At 48.3% G+C, this 22,376-nt stretch overlaps 7 protein-coding genes, 1 long non-coding RNA gene and 2 pseudogenes across 10 annotated transcripts; 9 read left to right on the top strand and 1 right to left on the bottom strand.

Moving 5' to 3' along the window:
* Positions 1–1,546: 1,546 nt before the first annotated feature.
* On the top strand, positions 1,547–2,478 carry LOC148640613 (histone H1 pseudogene; annotated as a pseudogene).
* Positions 2,479–2,924: 446 nt separating this feature from the next.
* On the top strand, positions 2,925–3,640 carry LOC148640612 (histone H2A). The gene has a single exon (XM_088620079.1). It carries the CDS (start codon positions 2,959–2,961, stop codon positions 3,343–3,345), a length of 387 nt encoding a protein of 128 aa, XP_088476205.1. The 5' UTR covers positions 2,925–2,958; the 3' UTR covers positions 3,346–3,640.
* Positions 3,641–3,974: 334 nt separating this feature from the next.
* Positions 3,975–4,623, top strand: LOC148640611 (histone H3). Its single transcript, XM_088619095.1, has one exon. The coding sequence runs from the start codon at positions 4,148–4,150 to the stop codon at positions 4,556–4,558; it is 411 nt and encodes a 136-aa protein (XP_088475221.1). The 5' UTR covers positions 3,975–4,147; the 3' UTR covers positions 4,559–4,623.
* A 1,203-nt stretch (positions 4,624–5,826) lies between these two features.
* On the bottom strand, positions 5,827–8,877 carry LOC148640610 (uncharacterized). 3 transcript variants are annotated; one of them, XR_015930208.1, is made up of 3 exons: positions 8,731–8,877; positions 7,602–7,676; positions 5,827–7,251 (listed from the first exon to the last, which is right to left on the bottom strand). It is a non-coding gene; the product is annotated as an uncharacterized LOC148640610 (long non-coding RNA). The 3 variants fall into 3 exon arrangements; XR_015930209.1 differs by having other exon boundaries at positions 8,720–8,876; XR_015930210.1 differs by lacking the exon at positions 8,731–8,877 and adding an exon at positions 8,570–8,710.
* A 1,592-nt stretch (positions 8,878–10,469) lies between these two features.
* On the top strand, positions 10,470–10,871 carry LOC148640609 (histone H1-like). Its single transcript, XM_088620102.1, has one exon. It carries the CDS (start codon positions 10,506–10,508, stop codon positions 10,869–10,871), a length of 366 nt encoding a protein of 121 aa, XP_088476228.1. The 5' UTR covers positions 10,470–10,505.
* Positions 10,872–11,492: 621 nt separating this feature from the next.
* LOC148640608 (histone H3) lies at positions 11,493–11,940 on the top strand. Its single transcript, XM_088619110.1, has one exon. The coding sequence runs from the start codon at positions 11,515–11,517 to the stop codon at positions 11,923–11,925; it is 411 nt and encodes a 136-aa protein (XP_088475236.1). The 5' UTR covers positions 11,493–11,514; the 3' UTR covers positions 11,926–11,940.
* Positions 11,941–14,482: 2,542 nt separating this feature from the next.
* LOC148640607 (histone H2B 1/2-like) lies at positions 14,483–14,921 on the top strand. The gene has a single exon (XM_088619390.1). It carries the CDS (start codon positions 14,498–14,500, stop codon positions 14,870–14,872), a length of 375 nt encoding a protein of 124 aa, XP_088475516.1. The 5' UTR covers positions 14,483–14,497; the 3' UTR covers positions 14,873–14,921.
* Positions 14,922–17,162: 2,241 nt separating this feature from the next.
* Positions 17,163–18,123, top strand: LOC148640606 (histone H1 pseudogene; annotated as a pseudogene).
* Positions 18,124–18,838: 715 nt separating this feature from the next.
* LOC148640605 (histone H2A) lies at positions 18,839–19,378 on the top strand. Its single transcript, XM_088620080.1, has one exon. The coding sequence runs from the start codon at positions 18,935–18,937 to the stop codon at positions 19,319–19,321; it is 387 nt and encodes a 128-aa protein (XP_088476206.1). The 5' UTR covers positions 18,839–18,934; the 3' UTR covers positions 19,322–19,378.
* Positions 19,379–20,100: 722 nt separating this feature from the next.
* LOC148640604 (histone H3) lies at positions 20,101–20,598 on the top strand. The gene has a single exon (XM_088619104.1). It carries the CDS (start codon positions 20,123–20,125, stop codon positions 20,531–20,533), a length of 411 nt encoding a protein of 136 aa, XP_088475230.1. The 5' UTR covers positions 20,101–20,122; the 3' UTR covers positions 20,534–20,598.
* Positions 20,599–22,376: the final 1,778 nt, after the last annotated feature.

The following is a 22,376-nucleotide window of genomic DNA, read 5'->3' as shown; positions in this document are numbered from 1 at the left end:
TTGGTCAATCCGGGGAAGGACTCGTTAGCTATTGAGTATGCTCACTGTCAATCACAAACTGTATCCCACCATGCAATCTGACAAAGCCTGCAGGCCAGCGGCGGCCTCGTCACGTGATGCGGGTGTGCTGTGTTGCCGGAACCCTCGTGACTCGCCGTGCAGGAGCTGCAATGGCGTCTGAGCGCCTCGATCGGCTCCAGAGACCCGCGTTACCCACCTCTGTCCAGCGCTCATTTACTGGAAATCAGCAACAACTACAGAGCGATTCCACGGTGAAGAATAGGAAGGAGAAATACAAAGTTCCGGACACTGTGTCTTAGATAAATGTCAACGTTAAAAGCGATGTTTTTACTTGTTATAAAAGCTCGGTTTCTTTTGGAGAAGGATGGCGTTGCTGGAGGTGTTGTTGCGCACTTTTGTTTTTGCAAACGCTTTTGCATTCCCTAAAAAAATAAAACATAAGAACTGAGAGGATCACTTTCGGGCTGTCTGGTGCTTGAAGATGTTCATATTAAATAAACTGAAAGATCCCATAGGTGGGTAGCGTGTTCCATACCCCTGCCACCCTTTGTGTAAAGAAGGTACCCGATTTCAATTTTCCCGGTTCGATGTGTCAATGTGACGTCTTATTTAACCGTTAATTCTGTAGATCTCTGTTTAGCTGCCTTTGTCGGTGTCTGTGAAGTTTATGAAAGTTGAATTAAGTGCCTTCATAGTCTTCTTGGCTCATCAGTAAAAAGATTCAGCTCCTTCCCTTAAGCCCTGAAATGAATCTCCAGAATAAGAATCATCCTTAGATGAACATACTTCGATTAAAGCGCTCGGGCTGCCTGCTGCTTTCTGTAAATGAATGAACAGGTTCAAAGAGATCTTCGAGGTGTCTGTACGGTGAAAAGGCACTTTGGAAGATGACGTAGAAAATTCCACATTGAAACAGCGGAATCTGAAAACGAATCTGAATAAGTTTTTCGAACATGAATTAAGTGCCTGGGTTGTAATAATAACGTTTTTAATTTGCGTGCTCAGACTTTGGTCGGGATACAGCTGCCCAGTTTGACAAAACTGGTCTGTTCTCTGTGAGAAGCAGCCGGTCCGGGAGTGTGTTATTGACACTGAACATAGAGCGAAATAAATCATCCGTTTTAAATAATTCAGAATTCATTCTTATTGTGTTACATGACCGTCGGTCTCGACTGTATTATTTACACCTTGTTTTTATCTTTACTGCCGGTTTAAGTACATTTATTTTAAAAATAGACGACAAAGTGCCGGGTGAGCACCGCCTTTCGTGTGCGCTGTTGTTGGAGTTTGAGCAATTCTGTCAAAATCACCGTCCTGAAACAGCTGTAACTCAACTGCGTATTAAAGACCAGGGGGTTTTCTCCGTATTTCGTGTGGTTGATCATCGATTCTGTGTATCTGTGAGGATTACGGGGCAGTTTTGTGCGGGGAGAAAACACAAGTGCGAGCGGGCTGTGCGGAGCGGAGCTGCAGCAGCAGCAGCGGTTGAGTCTCCACGGTTCTCATGCGGCCTTGAAGTTCCGCCCTGCGCGCGGAGCCGCAGACAGTCCGACAGCAGACAGAGACGCAGCGATGGCAGAAGAAGTCGCTCCGGCCCCCGCCGCCGCGCCGGCCAAGGCGCCCAAGAAGAAGAGCGCCGCCAAGCCCAAGAAAGCGGGCCCCAGCGTGGGAGAGCTCATCCTGCAGGCCGTGTCCGCCTCCAAGGAGCGGAGCGGCGTGTCCCTGGCCGCCCTGAAGAAGTCCCTGGCGGCCGGCGGCTACGACGTGGAGAAGAACAACTCCCGCGTCAAGCTGGCCATCAAGAGCCTGGTGACCAAGGGCACCCTGGTGCAGACCAAGGGCACCGGCGCCTCGGGCTCCTTCAAGCTCAACAAGAAGCAGGCGGAGACCAAGCCCAAGCCCGTGAAGAAAGCCGCCGCCGCCGCCAAAGCCAAGAAGCCGGCGGCCAAGAAACCCGCAGCGGCTAAGAAGCCAGCGGCCGCCAAGAAGTCGCCCAAGAAGGCGGCGACCAAGAAGCCAGCGGCCGCCAAGAAGTCGCCCAAGAAAGCCGCGAAGCCCGCAGCGGCCAAGAAGGCGACCAAGAGCCCCAAGAAGGCCAAGAAGCCAGCGGCGCCTAAGAAGGCAAAGAGCCCGAAGAAAGCCAAGGCAGCGAAGCCCAAGGTGGCCAAACCCAAGACGGCCAAAGCTAAGAAAGCGGCTCCCAAGAAGAAGTGAGCGATCGACCCTCGACTTAATTTCCTACAAACCCAAAGGCTCTTCTAAGAGCCACCAGCCCTTCCGAGAGAGAGCGCAGACTTTCCTTTTCACCGCTTGAAATCCACCGCGATACTGAACTGCGATATTTAGCCGAACTGGGTAGAATACTGTACAGATGTAAATGTTGTAAATAATACTGTAAATACTGGGTGCATAGAGGATGTGTTTTATTAAGAAATAAACTTTTTCATCTTAACCGAACAGCGCTGTGACTCCTTGTATCTTTAAACTAAATGATTTTAGTTGAGATGAAATGTAACATTGTTACATCGCACGTAGGTTTACACTGAAGTGACTCACAGTTCCTGACTCGCAGCTAAAGCTAATTGGTCACTATAATAGCGACAATGGGGACTTCTTTAACGTTGTACTGGCAGGCGAGTGATCCAGATTCTTAGGGGATGTTTTTGCTTAAATACACTTTCGTGTAAAGTCACCGTTCCGGAACCTTCGCCTAAGGAATGAGAATCACAAAAGAAACAAAGAGAAACTCCTAGTTTCAGTCCTGCCTGTTGATTGGTTGAGACTGAGGGCGGGGGAAGGCAGCAGCTGGTCTCTGATTGGCTAGAAATATGGATTCGGTTGAACCAATCGAATGTATTCGCGAGTGTTCATAAGCGGGGCGGCCGCAGAGCTGTGATCATTGTCGACTGTTTTCGTTGAGCGTCTGAGAAGTACAAGATGAGCGGCAGAGGAAAGACCGGCGGTAAGGCCAGAGCCAAGGCCAAGACTCGCTCTTCCAGGGCCGGACTGCAGTTCCCTGTGGGCCGTGTCCACCGGCTGCTGCGCAAGGGAAACTATGCCGAGCGGGTCGGCGCCGGAGCCCCGGTGTATCTGGCCGCGGTGCTGGAGTACCTGACCGCCGAGATCCTGGAGCTGGCTGGCAACGCCGCCCGGGACAACAAGAAGACCCGCATCATCCCCCGGCACCTGCAGCTGGCCGTCCGCAACGACGAGGAGCTGAACAAGCTGCTGGGCGGCGTGACCATCGCGCAGGGCGGCGTGCTGCCCAACATCCAGGCGGTGCTGCTGCCCAAGAAGACCGAGAAGCCGGCCAAGAGCAAGTAAACAGCCCGGCAGAGACCTCCGACTGACCCTGAACACAAAGGCTCTTTTAAGAGCCACCCACAGCCTCTTGAAAAGAGCGATTTCTGTTTTTATTCATATAATTCCGATATTTGTGAATATGTTGTAGCCTGTGTTTTTCCCCGAGGTTTTAGCAGTGATGTCTGTGGCTCAGGATCACAGCCGCTGTGTGGACGAGCGATTTCTGTTGCGCTCGCAAGACAGTTCATAAAATCATTTTCTTCGTTCAGTTCGTTCAAGTAGATTTCCCCTTTTAATTATAAACGAGCAGAGCAAACTGGGTTCCTTATTGTACTTGTGATGGGGGGGGGTTAGAAGATTCTCTTCATTCGCATTATTTTATCATTTATATTACTGTATAACGAGCTTTTAACCCCGAGCTGTCAAGTTAAACAGGAATCAGGGTCCCTCAGCACAACACTCCTCCCCTGAGTCACAGGACGCCCTTTTACACTATAACATGATTTAACTTCGTTATAGTAAATTATACTATTTCATGATTTAATGGAAGTATACTCCTGTCCTGGATTATTATAGTTAAAAGAAATCAAGGTCCTTGACAGGTTATTGATTTCTAGGTATAAAAACGCCTTTATACTTTGATTTGATCAAACAAAGCAGATCGGAGAGGGTGTATGAACTGCGCGCTCCTTCTCAAAGTATCCAATCAGCGAGAGGCTCCCGGGGCCCTTCAGCCAATCAGGACGGGGCTGCCTGCGCATATAAACCCGAGTGCGGGCTGCTGCTCTCAGTACAGTGCTGATTGTGAAGAGCAGCGAGGAAGATGGCGAGAACCAAGCAGACCGCTCGCAAGTCCACCGGCGGCAAGGCGCCCAGGAAGCAGCTGGCCACCAAGGCTGCCCGCAAGAGCGCCCCCGCCACCGGCGGCGTGAAGAAGCCCCACCGCTACAGGCCCGGCACCGTGGCTCTGCGGGAGATCCGCCGCTACCAGAAGTCCACCGAGCTGCTGATCCGCAAGCTGCCTTTCCAGCGCCTGGTGAGAGAGATCGCCCAGGACTTCAAGACCGACCTGCGCTTCCAGAGCTCCGCCGTCATGGCTCTGCAGGAGGCCAGCGAGGCTTACCTGGTGGGGCTCTTCGAGGACACCAACCTGTGCGCCATCCACGCCAAGAGGGTGACCATCATGCCCAAAGACATCCAGCTGGCCCGCCGCATCCGCGGGGAGCGCGCTTAGACACGGACCGCCTGCTGCAGCATCTTTTCCCCTGAACACAAAGGCTCTTTTAAGAGCCACCACAACACTCGAGAGGGTTACATTATTCCATTATAGTCTGTACGAGGCACAATTCTCGTTTGGTTAGCTGATAAGTGAAAGCCCTACCGAGAAGCGGTTTTCTACCAACTCGTGTTAAAGCCCCCCTGCACGACTGCAGTACACCAGCGACACACGTCTCCCCTTTTGCTCTAAATTCGTTTTTCAGCATTCATATCCACATTTGAAAGTGTTCAAATGCATGAGACTATTTTAATGACACAAGAGCGATTGGCATTAAAAGCCCTTCCGCTACTCTTTATTTTCTTTTCCGAATTCGGGGTTTGGCGGGGAGCGCGCTTAGACACGGACCGCCTCCTGCAGGATCTTTCCCCTTGAACACAAAGGCTCTTTTAAGAACCACCACAAAAATATAAAAAAGATCAAATATTTCACTGCTGATGTCCTGTACTGTATTGCAATGTGTTACAGTTGAACACGTATAAAATGGACCCCCCTAATTTCTTAGATTCTTCGGTTTCCGGCATTCAGGCACCTCGGTTTAGTAGGTGAGTAAACATTGGATGTGCTTTAGAGATCTTAATTTTCCAGACATACTACATTGTAAAATGATCACTGAAAGAATCTGTAAGGGTTCCAGACTTTACAACCCTAACTCCTTGTGTCACTAATATCCAGTCTAGTAAAGTACGGCTTTGAGTTTGTGAATTAATTCTAGTCAGTGTTTTAATTAGATGAGTAAAATTAAAGCTCTCCAGTAAATTTCTATCTTTAGTTGACTATTTATTTTGCCAATCACTATTAAAATACCCCAAATAATCCTTTCGGCTGTTGGTTCTATTGAAACTACAGGAGAGGTTATGCAGTTAATAGATTCTGCATGGTGGTCTATAAGAATTACCAATCACGTATTATTTGTTTTCATGATTATTCTTTGGCATAATTGCAAGTTATTTGAGATGTAAACTGCGACCCACCTCCACAATTACAGTACATCTCTCTGCTCTGAATAATTTTTAATTATGGATTTCAAGTTCACTATCTGTAATTTTACTGCTCAACCGTGTCTCTGAAAGAGTTATGACTTTAGGCTTATGACTTCCCCCCGACCACGAAGTAAATCCATTTTTGGAAGCAGGCTTCGAATGTTGGAATGCATAATTTCCAATCCTTTAGAATTATCCAAAATATGATCATACAAAATGAAATACAAGTCAACAAAATGCATATTGCATGGAAAAAATGATTTCTTACATTTAATATAGAGTGCCAAACATGGTTTGGGAAAAAGAAACAAATATACAGACAACCAATCCCATACAGATAACATAAAAAGAAACATATAACTAAAAAGCCAATAAAAAAAAAACCACTATAATAAAATAAAGACAAAATAACAGTTTTGGGGCATATGGAGATTTGTTGAATACTAGTCAATTAAGGAATGTATTAGAAAACTGCTGGTAATAAACAATGCATAATTAAATAAAAACAATCCATTCTTAAGTTAATTCATAATTGAAACACAGAAGTACATACGATACATATTATGTACACATCACAGGTACAATATAGCATTAAAGAAGTCACATTTTACAAATAACCACAGTTTAGAAATAAGCAACACTGGTGTTGACACCAATTCATTACAGAACCAAGTAGTGATATTCGAATCTGGAAATAATTATCCACTTACATACAATTTATCAGCCACAGATCTGGGACGCACACTATTCCTCAAAGGCTTTGTGAATAGGATACTGCGTTTTGCGTCTCTGCAGTATCTCATGAGGGTATCGAGAATTCAAGCCAAACTGCTGACCCTGAAGTTATCGCCCTCTTTGCTTTTACACGTTTTGCAGCCAGAGGATGTGGTTTTTGTTTTGAGACAGATTTGTATCTATTTTTTTTGTATTTGTATCTATCTTTTTCTATTTCTATTTGTATCTATTTGTAGTCTATGAACAGGAGCAAAAGGCAGGGCGGTTATCACATCTTCAGACAGCTGTAATTCCTTTAGGATAAAAGGTTTCTTAGGGTTCGAACCCTTTACCTCTAGAATACCAGTCACCACCATGTTCTCTCTCCTTGATCATATTTGAAGATCAGGCCGGGATTCACGCATGAATGCACTTTCTTTAGACTTCATTTTGCAGGGTATTAACAGCAGACTTTAAGCCACTTACTTCTGTTCTTGATTCAGTAAGTAATTCATGTGTCAAATCAAGTGATACTGATGTGGACACATTCAAATCCCATCGTTATTTTTACAATATACACTCTTTGGCTCCCACCAGGCCACACTGCGATGCGCAAAGCATGCTGGGAGCAGGTCGGGGTAAACTCTCATTTTAAACGTAGATGATGGTGTCAGAATAGGGTTGGTGTGGCAGTTAGGGCCACTGTCTCACCTCTCATAGTCCTGGGTTTGGGTCTTGACTGGGTGCTGTCTGTGTGGAGTCTGCATGTTCTCCCCATGGCAGAGTGGGTTTGTCCTGGTGCTCCAGCTTCCTCCCGCACTCCAAACCCCTGCTGTCTCGGTTCACTGGTGTCGGCAAAACTGTCGCTTGTAGGCATGTGTGAGCCCTGCGCTGACCTTGTGTCCAGTCCAGGTTCTGTCCTGCCGGCTTAGACTCGGGCTCAAAGCAGCCCACCTGGACGAAGAGAAGTAAAAATGAATGGAAGGGTATTACAGTCTGAGCTAAAAAATAATCTCGTATATCGTAACCGATAGAGATGCTGCGTGCTCTTAATCAGCCAAAATCATGTTATTTCATTAAAAAAAATATAGAAAAAGGTTTCTCTGTCTGCAATAAACCTTATCAGGCTCCTGAGACCTAATCAGAACAAATGTAAGTAACTGCTGACTTTATCATACTCCACATGAAGAAAAATAAATGTCTTTGTAAATGTTTCTACATTGCAGTGATGTAAAAAAGGTCAGAGATAATTAAAACTTGTTTATCCAGGGACAGATACTTGATCATCCTGTGATCATACTCACCGCTGTGTGACTGAATCCTCATCAAGGCGAGGAACAGCTCTCACCGACACAGAGCTTTTTTCTAGAGTGGAGGTACTGGAGGAACAGAAACACAAAACAGAAAAATGTACTGAGTAAGAAGTGCTGAACACAGCTCCACACAGCCACAGCTGAACAGCACACACACAGGTTTCAAGAATGAAATCAGCTCCTGTTATAAAATGACACAGTATCAAAACTAAACTAAACACCACACTTACTCAAAAGAGAGTGTTTGAGCTTGGTTGTTTTTTTAATTTACCAGTGTAAACACAATTATTCAGCACATTGGTACAACAGCAGGTACTGTATGTGAAATTCTGTTCCCAGCATTTATCCACATATTGAACTGCAGGTCAGCAGCGCATCTTAAGGCTGAAGACAGAAAACAACAGGAAACTGTCTGATCTCCACTGGAGTGAAGGAGCTGTCTGTACCGGAGGAGATCTGGACAGAACTAACACCAGCTACACTGTAGTTTTACTGTACCAGACACAGCCCCTCACAACCTTCAGCTTAGTATTACCAAACATGTCATATTTCTTTGAACAAAAAAAAAATCCTTCACTCGCTCCAATGCAGCACAGTTAGTGTGTTGAAATCTCTCCTATGAGACGCGTAGTTGTGATGCAATTAACAAACTGAAATGGTTTCTCACGTATCTGTTACACTGATCATAAAATGTAAACAATTATTGACATTTCAACAGAAAACACATGCATTAATGACTAACATTAAATTACCACGTGCATTCGCCTACATATATGACAACGTCATAAATATATAATACTGTTTCGAATAACAGAAATACTGTAGTATTAATATTCATCTTAATACGCAGCTCCGCACTAGCCGGAGGTTTACTGTAAACGACCCACAGGTATGAAAGAGCACAACATGTTTTATTTTACACATTCACTTTAAATTAATAAAAATCCTGTAACACAGACCAGCTCCTCTCCCACTAAACTGAGAACATCATTCCGCACCAAACCGGGCATCGAGAGGACTGTCGTCACTGGGGAAACTACAGGCAAACTTCCCTCTGCGTCACTACTTCGCTTTAAACTTTCGACATTTGTTATTGCGACGTAACTAACCTGCTACGCACCACGGGAAAGGGACGTCTTCGCAGTCTCCAGGTTTACACATTTATAAACAATTTATAACAAACTGTTTCAAAACATCAAGTTAAAAGCCACGTGTCCGACGTAAATCCTTCGTCACTGTTGAAAAGAACAACAAAAACAGGGCGTTTCGTAATCCCCGCCCCTCTACAGAAATCTCAGCTGTCATTGGTCAATCCGGGGAAGGACTCGTTAGCTATTGAGTATGCTCACTGTCAATCACAAACTGTATCCCACCATGCAATCTGACAAAGCCTGCAGGCCAGCGGCGGCCTCGTCACGTGATGCGGGTGTGCTGTGTTGCCGGAACCCTCGTGACTCGCCGTGCAGGAGCTGCAATGGCGTCTGAGCGCCTCGATCGGCTCCAGAGACCCGCGTTACCCACCTCTGTCCAGCGCTCATTTACTGGAAATCAGCAACAACTACAGAGCGATTCCACGGTGAAGAATAGGAAGGAGAAATACAAAGTTCCGGACACTGTGTCTTAGATAAATGTCAACGTTAAAAGCGATGTTTTTACTTGTTATAAAAGCTCGGTTTCTTTTGGAGAAGGATGGCGTTGCTGGAGGTGTTGTTGCGCACTTTTGTTTTTGCAAACGCTTTTGCATTCCCTAAAAAAATAAAACATAAGAACTGAGAGGATCACTTTCGGGCTGTCTGGTGCTTGAAGATGTTCATATTAAATAAACTGAAAGATCCCATAGGTGGGTAGCGTGTTCCATACCCCTGCCACCCTTTGTGTAAAGAAGGTACCCGATTTCAATTTTCCCGGTTCGATGTGTCAATGTGACGTCTTATTTAACCGTTAATTCTGTAGATCTCTGTTTAGCTGCCTTTGTCGGTGTCTGTGAAGTTTATGAAAGTTGAATTAAGTGCCTTCATAGTCTTCTTGGCTCATCAGTAAAAAGATTCAGCTCCTTCCCTTAAGCCCTGAAATGAATCTCCAGAATAAGAATCATCCTTAGATGAACATACTTCGATTAAAGCGCTCGGGCTGCCTGCTGCTTTCTGTAAATGAATGAACAGGTTCAAAGAGATCTTCGAGGTGTCTGTACGGTGAAAAGGCACTTTGGAAGATGACGTAGAAAATTCCACATTGAAACAGCGGAATCTGAAAACGAATCTGAATAAGTTTTTCGAACATGAATTAAGTGCCTGGGTTGTAATAATAACGTTTTTAATTTGCGTGCTCAGACTTTGGTCGGGATACAGCTGCCCAGTTTGACAAAACTGGTCTGTTCTCTGTGAGAAGCAGCCGGTCCGGGAGTGTGTTATTGACACTGAACATAGAGCGAAATAAATCATCCGTTTTAAATAATTCAGAATTCATTCTTATTGTGTTACATGACCGTCGGTCTCGACTGTATTATTTACACCTTGTTTTTATCTTTACTGCCGGTTTAAGTACATTTATTTTAAAAATAGACGACAAAGTGCCGGGTGAGCACCGCCTTTCGTGTGCGCTGTTGTTGGAGTTTGAGCAATTCTGTCAAAATCACCGTCCTGAAACAGCTGTAACTCAACTGCGTATTAAAGACCAGGGGGTTTTCTCCGTATTTCGTGTGGTTGATCATCGATTCTGTGTATCTGTGAGGATTACGGGGCAGTTTTGTGCGGGGAGAAAACACAAGTGCGAGCGGGCTGTGCGGAGCGGAGCTGCAGCAGCAGCAGCGGTTGTCTCCACGGTTCTCATGCGGCCTTGAAGTTCCGCCCTGCGCGCGGAGCCGCAGACAGTCCGACAGCAGACAGAGACGCAGCGATGGCAGAAGAAGTCGCTCCGGCCCCCGCCGCCGCGCCGGCCAAGGCGCCCAAGAAGAAGAGCGCCGCCAAGCCCAAGAAAGCGGGCCCCAGCGTGGGAGAGCTCATCCTGCAGGCCGTGTCCGCCTCCAAGGAGCGGAGCGGCGTGTCCCTGGCCGCCCTGAAGAAGTCCCTGGCGGCCGGCGGCTACGACGTGGAGAAGAACAACTCCCGCGTCAAGCTGGCCATCAAGAGCCTGGTGACCAAGGGCACCCTGGTGCAGACCAAGGGCACCGGCGCCTCGGGCTCCTTCAAGCTCAACAAGAAGCAGGCGGAGACCAAGCCCAAGCCCGTGAAGAAAGCCGCCGCCAAAGCCAAGAAGCAGTGATGTCTGTGGCTCAGGATCACAGCCGCTGTGTGGACGAGCGATTTCTGTTGCGCTCGCAAGACAGTTCATACAATCATTTTCTTTGTTCAGTTCGTTCAAGTAGATTTCCCCTTTTAATTATAAACGAGCAGAGCAAACTGGGTTCCTTATTGTACTTGTGATGGGGGGGGTTAGAAGATTCTCTTCATTCACATTATTTTATCATTTATATTACTGTATAACGAGCTTTTAACCCCGAGCTGTCAAGTTAAACAGGAATCAGGGTCCCTCAGCACAACACTCCTCCCCTGAGTCACAGGAAGCCCTTTTACACTATAACATGATTTAACTTCGTTATAGTAAATTATACTATTTCATGATTTAATGGAAGTATACTCCTGTCCTGGATTATTATAGTTAAAAGAAATCAAGGTCCTTGACAGGTTATTGATTTCTAGGTATAAAAACGCCTTTATAGTTTGATTTGATCAAACAAAGCAGATCGGAGAGGGTGTATGAACTGCGCGCTCCTTCTCAAAGTATCCAATCAGCGAGAGGCTCCCGGGGCCTTTCAGCCAATCAGGACGGGGCTGCCTACGCATATAAACCCGAGTGCGGGGTGCTGCTCTCAGTACAGTGCTGATTGTGAAGAGCAGCGAGGAAGATGGCGAGAACCAAGCAGACCGCTCGCAAGTCCACCGGCGGCAAGGCGCCCAGGAAGCAGCTGGCCACCAAGGCTGCCCGCAAGAGCGCCCCCGCCACCGGCGGCGTGAAGAAGCCCCACCGCTACAGGCCCGGCACCGTGGCTCTGCGGGAGATCCGCCGCTACCAGAAGTCCACCGAGCTGCTGATCCGCAAGCTGCCCTTCCAGCGCCTGGTGAGAGAGATCGCCCAGGACTTCAAGACCGACCTGCGCTTCCAGAGCTCCGCCGTCATGGCTCTGCAGGAGGCCAGCGAGGCTTACCTGGTGGGGCTCTTCGAGGACACCAACCTGTGCGCCATCCACGCCAAGAGGGTGACCATCATGCCCAAAGACATCCAGCTGGCCCGCCGCATCCGCGGGGAGCGGGCTTAGACACGGACCGCCTGCTGCAGCATCTTTTCCCCTGAACACAAAGGCTCTTTTAAGAGCCACCACAACACTCGAGAGGGTCACATTATTCCATTATAGTCTGTACGAGGCACAATTCTCGTTTGGTTAGCTGATAAATGAAAGCCCTACCGAGAAGCGGTTTTCTACCAACTCGTGTTAAAGCCCCCCTGCACGACTGCAGTACACCAGCGACACACGTCTCCCCTTTTGCTCTAAATTCGTTTTTCAGCATTCATATCCACATTTGAAAGTGTTCAAATGCAAGAGACTATTTTAATGACACAAGAGCGATTGGCATTAAAAGCCCTTCCGCTACTCTTTATTTTCTTTTCCGAATTCGGGGTTTGGCGGGGAGCGCGCTTAGACACGGACCGCCTGCTGCAGGATCTTTCCCCTTGAACACAAAGGCTCTTTTAAGAACCACCACAAAAATATAAAAAAGATCAAATATTTCACTGCTGATGTCCTGTACTGTATTGCAATGTGTTACAGTTGAACACGTATAAAATGGACCCCCCTAATTTCTTAGATTCTTCGGTTTCCGGCATTCAGGCACCTCGGTTTAGTAGGTGAGTAAACATGAATGACGGATTTATTCCTACAGTGATTAAAGTCTGAGTACAGTTCATAATCCATACACCGTAGTATGTTGTATTTTCTGTTCCGTATGGGGCGTTTTGGTTCAGAAAAGAGCACCTCACATGTGCAATGGATTCTGAATTCGATATCGTTCTTCCTAGATACGTGGGTTCGGTATTGACACATTTCTTAATGCTGTCGGTGTGGTATGGGTTTAGGTTTCCTTTGCTCTAAAGTTTTACCCTGTAAGAAAAACTGCAAGTCAAAAACGTGCTGCAGCACCGACTATCCTGTATTGCTAGCGCTCGATAAGACTGGGCTTTTCTCGAGTCCAGGTTCAAGCATTCAAACCACGTGGGGAGAATTTGCACAATCCTACAATGCCGTTGGTTAGGGAAGTAATCATGACAATTTCGAAGTGTAGCCTGTTTAAAGTTGCTGTGGTGGAGAGCTCTCCGGCAGGGAAGAGGTTCCTGTGCAGTCTGGGCTGCTGCTGCGGTCGGAGAGGAGGCGGGCTCGTGTGTCAGCGCGCCTCCTGTCTCAAGCAGGTCCGCTCTCAGGCTTGAAAAGAGAAGCGCCGCGGCTGCAGCCCAGCAGTGTGTGTCGTGTTCACAGCTGGTAACTTGAAGATGTCCGGGAGAGGCAAAGGCGGAAAGGGACTCGGGAAAGGAGGCGCTAAGCGTCACCGCAAGGTTCTCCGCGACAACATCCAGGGAATCACCAAGCCCGCCATCCGCCGCCTGGCTCGCCGTGGGGGAGTGAAGCGGATCTCCGGGCTGATCTACGAGGAGACCCGCGGGGTGCTGAAGGTGTTCCTGGAGAACGTCATCCGCGACGCCGTCACCTACACCGAGCACGCCAAGAGGAAGACCGTCACCGCCATGGACGTGGTGTACGCGCTGAAGCGCCAGGGCCGCACCCTGTACGGCTTCGGCGGCTAAACAGGAGCGGAGCTTCACTGCCGGACTGGACCCCGACGTATCAACCCAAAGGCTCTTTTAAGAGCCACCCACCTTTTCAGAAAAGAGCTGAAATCTTTGTGCTTGTGTGTGGAATGAAGCTGTACTTTGAAGATCCAGCTCGAAATGTAATCGCAGAATAGGTTGACTATCCTACCTTAATGCGCGGTACAGAGCGAGCTGTTTGTGAGTCTAAACAAATAACTAATAAAATAGCGTTACGGGATGAAACACGTTTTTCTGCCCATAGTTTTCATCCCCCTCACTCGCATTCCTACATGCTTTGCGTTTCTATCATTGAAGACATTTTCATCTTAAGAGCGCTTATTAGACGTGTTCAAAATGGTAGAAAATTGCAATACGGTCCTGGGAACCGACTGGGGTTCAGCTACTAAACGGTTTGTTTTTCACGCACGTTTTATGGGTTTTAAGAAAGGCAGCGGTGCTGCTCAGCTCTGTGCGGGAGAAATTCCACTTCATTCGCCAAGAGCCCTTCTCATTACATTCATTCTGTAGAAAGGGCTCGTGTGAAGGTTTCGTGAGCTCAGACTAATTTGAAAGCAGTGTCAAAGCTCAAAAGTGTTGCGATACAAAGCTGTTGGTTGTTCAAGAGTGATTTTGGGGTTGCCTACAATATCACCCAGAGTCCTTTTGACTCCAAGTTTGCACAAATCGCACATTTTACGCCGATCACATTTTTTCTAGGGTAGGGGACATAAGCGGAATGAGAGCGGGATTTCAATAAATCTGCACGTTGTGCTAAACGGATCACACGGCCCTTTGTTCCTGAGTGCTCGGGCGGAGGGGAGAGAGAGGCGCCTGGAGTCAGAGCGAGCGGCTCAGGCGCTCAGCCGTTTGAATTTCATTGGCGCAGAGCGCAGCCAATAGGAGAGCAGCTCTCTCGCTGACCAATGAGCCGCCTTCTGAGCTGAGCGAGCTGATTTGCATGCGGCCGCTATAAATATGGCTGTAAGACGCGTGAGCTTCATTATTGTCTGCACCGTGTGTTTGTGAAGATGCCTGAACCAGCGAAATCCGCTCCCAAGAAGGGCTCCAAGAAAGCCGTGACCAAGACGGCCGCCAAGGGCGGCAAGAAGCGCAGAAAGACCAGGAAGGAGAGCTACGCCATCTACGTGTACAAGGTGCTGAAGCAGGTGCACCCGGACACCGGCATCTCGTCGAAAGCCATGGGCATCATGAACTCGTTCGTCAGCGACATCTTCGAGCGCATCGCCGGCGAGGCCTCCCGCCTGGCGCACTACAACAAGCGCTCCACCATCACCTCCCGGGAGATCCAGACCGCCGTGCGCCTGCTGCTGCCCGGAGAGCTGGCCAAGCACGCCGTGTCCGAGGGCACCAAGGCCGTCACCAAGTACACCAGCTCCAAGTAAACCCGGCCCGCCAACCCCGATCAGCGAACCCAAAGGCTCTTTTAAGAGCCACCCACAGAGTCCGTGAAAGAGCAATCATGATTTCTTCCTCAATGCTTCAATTCCCGGTTTTCGACGCTTTTATGGCCCCAAGTGTGCAATAACCTTTACACCTTTCTTGAATTTGACTTTTCTGTGTAGACGTTATGTTATCAGTCTACCTAATTCAGTTTGACTGTAGACATAAATGACTTTCTGTTTCACATTGAGGTTTCTGCCTTCGATGCTTCTAATTGGCGACTGTTAGGAATCGGTTACACAACATTTCTTACAAGGCATTTCAGTCTCAAAGCAATGAAAGGAGATTTCCATGAGCTTTATTATTTTTTCACCAATGATCAAGGATAGAACATGTTTTATGAATCGGACCCATTCCCAGAACAGAGCCTGTGGCTGTTCCCGAGTGTTTACTATATTGTTCCTGGAAAGAAGCCAGGGTAAGAGCAAGGGTGTGCAAGTTGCTCCATTCTCCCGCAACTCTTTGGGAAATGTTTCATTTGCTCGATCCAAATGCACCTCGAGTTAAGTCACACGCACCTCCTCACTCTCTTTCTAAAGGAGTCCTTAGAACAACCTTCAGCTTTAATGATCAGATATTGCTTTTCAGACATTCTAAAACATGTCATTACAATGTCCCTTGCTCTGATCAAGTGCCTGGCGGATTATTACGCTGTACCACGCCTTGGTTACAGCCTTGGTAGTTTAATTTACCGGGCCTTTTCATTGTCCGAATGACAACAAAAAGCCTGAGGACCATTTCAGGCTCCACTTCTCTGCCTGGGCTGTTTTTTTCACGTCAGGACAATTTCATTCAAACGGGTTCGCCAGTGTGTGCTGATTTTCCATTTGGCCTCATTCAAAAATCTCAACAGGCTTATAAAATCTGAAATACATGCATTCCAGCAATTCCACTATATTCTAATAGGCGATTTGAACTTTTGTCAAGGAATCAAAGTGGTAGTTTTACGAAACTGGTCTAGTCCTTTGTTAGAAGCGTCGCTTCCTGGAGTGTGTTACTGACGCTGCCCAAAGAGCAAAATAAAAATCATATTTATTTTCATATCGCAGACGTGCTTTTTATCGTGATAGCTTACCACCAGTCTTGACAGTATTTCATGCACACGATTCCTATTTGTAGCGGTGTTTAAAAATCTTATAAGTTTGAAATACAAGACAAAGTGCCGGATGAGCACCGCCTTTCGAGTGCTCTGTTGTCGGATTTGGGGCATTTCTGTCGAAACTGCCGCACAGAATCTGCTGAAGTTGAAGCACGTTTTGAACATCGGAGGGTTTTCTCTGTACCCGATGTCTTGTTGTACTTGGATTTTGGGGGTTCCTGGGGTGCAGATTTTCCCGTTTGCCTCTCGCATAACATACAGATGGAAGAGACGGCACAGCTCGTTTCTTCAGAGCAGCTGAAGACATAAACTCAGGATGTTTCTACAGTCTGGATAATTCAGTGTTGGTATAGGTCTTCTATTTAATTATTATTATCAATAAAAAATCGTTTTGAAATATAGCTATGCTAGTGTTGCTTCTAAAACTGCGGCCTCGCAGGTCTTATCTGGATGTTGGTATTGACGGTAGAGTCGCGGTCTTTACTAAAGCCCCATTGAAGAATCGCCTTTGAAATAACTGATTTGAAAATTTATGAGATAAACAAAGCGACTACGACTACGCTTGTTCGGCATGTTATAAAAGCGTATCGGTGGAAAAACTCGAAATACTCCTAATTTCACGGGGATAAAACTGTCTTATTTGACAAAACTTGTCCGTCTCCTTCTTAGAAACAGCGAGTCCGGGAGTGTGTTAATGACACCGAACATAGAGCAAAATAAATCATCAGTTTTAAATAATTCAGAATTCATTCTTATTGGGTTGCATGACCGTCAGTCTCGACTGTATTATTTACACCTTGTTTTTATCTTTACTGACGGTTTAAGTACATTTATTTTAGAAATAGACGATGAAGTGCCGGGTGAGCACCGCCTTTCGTGTGCGCTGTTCTTGGACTCTGGGCAATTCTGTCAGAATTATCGTACAGAAAAATCTGTAACTCAACTGCATATTAAAGACCAGGGGGTTTTCTCCGTATTTCGTGTATTTGATCATCGATTCGGTGTATTTGTGAGGATTACGGGGCAGTTTGGTGCGGGGAGAAAACACAAGTGCGAGCGGGCTGTGCGGAGCGGAGCTGCAGCAGCAGCAGCGGTTGAGTCTCCACGGTTCTCATGCGGCCTTGAAGTTCCGCCTGCGCGCGGAGCCGCAGACAGTCCGACAGCAGACAGAGACGCAGCGATGGCAGAAGAAGTCGCTCCGGCCCCCGCCGCCGCGCCGGCCAAGGCGCCCAAGAAGAAGAGCGCCGCCAAGCCCAAGAAAGCGGGCCCCAGCGTGGGAGAGCTCATCCTGCAGGCCGTGTCCGCCTCCAAGGAGCGGAGCGGCGTGTCCCTGGCCGCCCTGAAGAAGTCCCTGGCGGCCGGCGGCTACGACGTGGAGAAGAACAACTCCCGCGTCAAGCTGGCCATCAAGAGCCTGGTGACCAAGGGCACCCTGGTGCAGACCAAGGGCACCGGCGCCTCGGGCTCCTTCAAGCTCAACAAGAAGCAGGCGGAGACCAAGCCCAAGCCCGTGAAGAAAGCCGCCGCCGCCGCCAAAGCCAAGAAGCCGGCGGCCAAGAAACCCGCAGCGGCTAAGAAGCCAGCGGCCGCCAAGAAGTCGCCCAAGAAGGCGGCGACCAAGAAGCCAGCGGCCGCCAAGAAGTCGCCCAAGAAAGCCGCGAAGCCCGCAGCGGCCAAGAAGGCGACCAAGAGCCCCAAGAAGGCCAAGAAGCCAGCGGCGCCTAAGAAGGCAAAGAGCCCGAAGAAAGCCAAGGCAGCGAAGCCCAAGGTGGCCAAACCCAAGACGGCCAAAGCTAAGAAAGCGGCTCCCAAGAAGAAGTGAGCGATCGACCCTCGAGTTAATTTCCTACAAACCCAAAGGCTCTTCTAAGAGCCACCAGCCCTTCCGAGAGAGAGCGCAGACTTTCCCTTTTCACCGCTTGAAAGCGCCGGTTCGCTCGATAGGGGGGGAGACATAATTATTTTACACGATGGGGGGGATTGAGTTGTAGTTTTTATTAATGATACTGAAATGCGATACTGGGTAAAATGTACAAATGTAAATATTCTAAATACTATTGTAGAGAGTGGGTGCGCAGAGGAGGTGTAGAATTAAAAGGCCCTTTTTGTTAAATAAACGTCCTGATCTCCATTGAACAGCGTTGTGACTCCTTGCATCTCCTTTTCATTTAATGAATTTAGTTGAGGCGAAATGTTACACTGTTACATGGCACGGAGGTTTTCATTAGTGTGTGACTTGCAATTCGTGACTGCTAGTCTCGCAGCTATAGCGGACATGTGAAAAGACGTAACGTGACAGATGTGTCACTCTAATAGCGACAATGGTGACTTTTCAATATCGAGCCCTCGCAGGCGGGTGATCCAGATTCTTATGGGAGTGGAGCTTAATTCCACTCAATGTAGCGTGGTTACTGAGAGTCAGACGGTGGTGAAATTCACTAAAATATACGTTTTTAAGCATGAAAATGACCGTTTAAGCAAAGTGTTTTCAACATTATCTGTTGCAGTTTTGCTAATCGCCTGTTCTGCACATGGCCTGTTGTCTCTGTCTTTTCTTATGCAACTGTATTGTTGTTTTTTTACCACTTACCGTCTGAGAGCTAGCTAAATCGCATTTCGCTATTCCATATACCTGTGTATGAGAATAATGCTAATACGGTTGAAACTGAACTTCTCACTCGGCCTCGGCAGCAGAGCCGCGCTCTGTGTTCAGAGTCCGAATTTCCCTCCTGCCTGTTGATTGGTGGAGACCGAGAGCGCCGCTTGGCAGCACTGATCTCTGATTGGGTGGAGAGCTTGTTCCCGTCCATCCAATCACGTTCAGCCGCGACTCTTCAAAAGCGGGGCGGCAGACAAGTTGTGATCATTGTTAGCAGTTTTCTTCAGACGAGCTTGACAGTGCAAGATGAGCGGCAGAGGAAAGACCGGCGGTAAGGCCAGAGCCAAGGCCAAGACTCGCTCTTCCAGGGCCGGACTGCAGTTCCCTGTGGGGCGTGTCCACCGGCTGCTGCGCAAGGGAAACTATGCCGAGCGGGTCGGCGCCGGAGCCCCGGTGTATCTGGCCGCGGTGCTGGAGTACCTGACCGCCGAGATCCTGGAGCTGGCTGGCAACGCCGCCCGGGACAACAAGAAGACCCGCATCATCCCCCGGCACCTGCAGCTGGCCGTCCGCAACGACGAGGAGCTGAACAAGCTGCTGGGCGGCGTGACCATCGCGCAGGGCGGCGTGCTGCCCAACATCCAGGCGGTGCTGCTGCCCAAGAAGACCGAGAAGCCGGCCAAGAGCAAGTAAACAGCCCGGCAGAGACCTCCGACTGACCCCGAACACAAAGGCTCTTTTAAGAGCCACCCACAGCCTCTTGAAAAGAGCGATTTCTGTTTTTATTCATATAATTCCGATATTTGTGAATATGTTGTAGCCTGTGTTTTTCCCCGAGGTTTTAGCAGTGATGTCTGTGGCTCAGGATCACAGCCGCTGTGTGGACGAGCGATTTCTGTTGCGCTCGCAAGACAGTTCATACAATCATTTTCTTTGTTCAGTTCGTTCAAGTAGATTTCCCCTTTTAATTATAAACGAGCAGAGCAAACTGGGTTCCTTATTGTACTTGTGATGGGGGGGGTTAGAAGATTCTCTTCATTCACATTATTTTATCATTTATATTACTGTATAACGAGCTTTTAACCCCGAGCTGTCAAGTTAAACAGGAATCAGGGTCCCTCAGCACAACACTCCTCCCCTGAGTCACAGGAAGCCCTTTTACACTATAACATGATTTAACTTCGTTATAGTAAATTATACTATTTCATGATTTAATGGAAGTATACTCCTGTCCTGGATTATTATAGTTAAAAGAAATCAAGGTCCTTGACAGGTTATTGATTTCTAGGTATAAAAACGCCTTTATAGTTTGATTTGATCAAACAAAGCAGATCGGAGAGGGTGTATGAACTGCGCGCTCCTTCTCAAAGTATCCAATCAGCGAGAGGCTCCCGGGGCCTTTCAGCCAATCAGGACGGGGCTGCCTACGCATATAAACCCGAGTGCGGGGTGCTGCTCTCAGTACAGTGCTGATTGTGAAGAGCAGCGAGGAAGATGGCGAGAACCAAGCAGACCGCTCGCAAGTCCACCGGCGGCAAGGCGCCCAGGAAGCAGCTGGCCACCAAGGCTGCCCGCAAGAGCGCCCCCGCCACCGGCGGCGTGAAGAAGCCCCACCGCTACAGGCCCGGCACCGTGGCTCTGCGGGAGATCCGCCGCTACCAGAAGTCCACCGAGCTGCTGATCCGCAAGCTGCCCTTCCAGCGCCTGGTGAGAGAGATCGCCCAGGACTTCAAGACCGACCTGCGCTTCCAGAGCTCCGCCGTCATGGCTCTGCAGGAGGCCAGCGAGGCTTACCTGGTGGGGCTCTTCGAGGACACCAACCTGTGCGCCATCCACGCCAAGAGGGTGACCATCATGCCCAAAGACATCCAGCTGGCCCGCCGCATCCGCGGGGAGCGCGCTTAGACACGGACCGCCTGCTGCAGCATCTTTTCCCCTGAACACAAAGGCTCTTTTAAGAGCCACCACAACACTCGAGAGGGTCACATTATTCCATTATAGTCTGTACGAGGCACAATTCTCGTTTGGTTAGCTGATAAATGAAAGCCCTACCGAGAAGCGGTTTTCTACCAACTCGTGTAAAAGCCCCCCTGCACGACTGCAGTACACCAGCGACACACGTCTCCCCTTTTGCTCTAAATTCGTTTTTCAGCATTCATATCCACATTTGAAAGTGTTCAAATGCAAGAGACTATTTTAATGACACAAGAGCGATTGGCATTAAAAGCCCTTCCGCTACTCTTTATTTTCTTTTCCGAATTCGGGGTTTGGCGGGGAGCGCGCTTAGACACGGACCGCCTGCTGCAGGATCTTTCCCCTTGAACACAAAGGCTCTTTTAAGAACCACCACAAAAATATAAAAAAGATCAAATATTTCACTGCTGATGTCCTGTACTGTATTGCAATGTGTTACAGTTGAACACGTATAAAATGGACCCCCCTAATTTCTTAGATTCTTCGGTTTCCGGCATTCAGGCACCTCGGTTTAGTAGGTGAGTAAACATGACTTTGCTCTAAAGTTTTACCCTGTAAGAAAAACTGCAAGTCAAAAACGTGCTGCAGCACCGACTATCCTGTATTGCTAGCGCTCGATAAGACTGGGCTTTTCTCGAGTCCAGGTTCAAGCATTCAAACCACGTGGGGAGAATTTGCACAATCCTACAATGCCGTTGGTTAGGGAAGTAATCATGACAATTTCGAAGTGTAGCCTGTTTAAAGTTGCTGTGGTGGAGAGCTCTCCGGCAGGGAAGAGGTTCCTGTGCAGTCTGGGCTGCTGCCGCGGTCGGAGAGGAGGCGGGCTCGTGTGTCAGCGCGCCTCCTGTCTCAAGCAGGTCCGCTCTCAGGCTTGAAAAGAGAAGCGCCGCGGCTGCAGCCCAGCAGTGTGTGTCGTGTTCACAGCTGGTAACTTGAAGATGTCCGGGAGAGGCAAAGGCGGAAAGGGACTCGGGAAAGGAGGCGCTAAGCGTCACCGCAAGGTTCTCCGCGACAACATCCAGGGAATCACCAAGCCCGCCATCCGCCGCCTGGCTCGCCGTGGGGGAGTGAAGCGGATCTCCGGGCTGATCTACGAGGAGACCCGCGGGGTGCTGAAGGTGTTCCTGGAGAACGTCATCCGCGACGCCGTCACCTACACCGAGCACGCCAAGAGGAAGACCGTCACCGCCATGGACGTGGTGTACGCGCTGAAGCGCCAGGGCCGCACCCTGTACGGCTTCGGCGGCTAAACAGGAGCGGAGCTTCCCTACCGGACTGGACCCCGACGTATCAACCCAAAGGCTCTTTTAAGAGCCACCCACCTTTTCAGAAAAGAGCTGAAATCTTTGTGCTTGTGTGTGGAATGAAGCTGTACTTTGAAGATCCAGCTCGAAATGTAATCGCAGAATAGGTTGACTATCCTACCTTAATGCGCGGTACAGAGCGAGCTGTTTGTGAGTCTAAACAAATTAATAAAATAGCGTTACGGGATGAAACACGTTTTTCTGCCCATAGTTTTCATCCCCCTCACTCGCATTCCTACATGCTTTGCGTTTCTATCATTGAAGACATTTTCATCTTAAGAGCGCTTATTAGACGTGTTCAAAATGGTAGAAAATTGCAATACGGTCCTGGGAACCGACTGGGGTTCAGCTACTAAACGGTTTGTTTTTCACGCACGTTTTATGGGTTTTAAGAAAGGAAGCGGTGCGGCTCAGCTCTGTGCGGGAGAAATTCCACTTCATTCGCCAAGAGCCCTTCTCATTACATTCAT

Source organism: Lepisosteus platostomus, chromosome 25, assembly GCF_059453375.1.
Source record: "Lepisosteus platostomus isolate fLepPlt1 chromosome 25, fLepPlt1.hap1, whole genome shotgun sequence".
Lineage (NCBI taxonomy): Eukaryota > Metazoa > Chordata > Actinopteri > Semionotiformes > Lepisosteidae > Lepisosteus > Lepisosteus platostomus.
Note: the sequence above shows the minus strand (reverse complement) of the source record. Positions and strands in the feature narration are given on the sequence as shown.

Coding starts and splice junctions, on each gene's coding strand:
- LOC148640604 (XM_088619104.1), top strand. CDS start 20,123: ATGGCGAGAACCAAGCAGACCGCTCGCAAGTCCACCGGCGGCAAGGCG.
- LOC148640611 (XM_088619095.1), top strand. CDS start 4,148: ATGGCGAGAACCAAGCAGACCGCTCGCAAGTCCACCGGCGGCAAGGCG.
- LOC148640612 (XM_088620079.1), top strand. CDS start 2,959: ATGAGCGGCAGAGGAAAGACCGGCGGTAAGGCCAGAGCCAAGGCCAAG.
- LOC148640607 (XM_088619390.1), top strand. CDS start 14,498: ATGCCTGAACCAGCGAAATCCGCTCCCAAGAAGGGCTCCAAGAAAGCC.
- LOC148640608 (XM_088619110.1), top strand. CDS start 11,515: ATGGCGAGAACCAAGCAGACCGCTCGCAAGTCCACCGGCGGCAAGGCG.
- LOC148640605 (XM_088620080.1), top strand. CDS start 18,935: ATGAGCGGCAGAGGAAAGACCGGCGGTAAGGCCAGAGCCAAGGCCAAG.
- LOC148640609 (XM_088620102.1), top strand. CDS start 10,506: ATGGCAGAAGAAGTCGCTCCGGCCCCCGCCGCCGCGCCGGCCAAGGCG.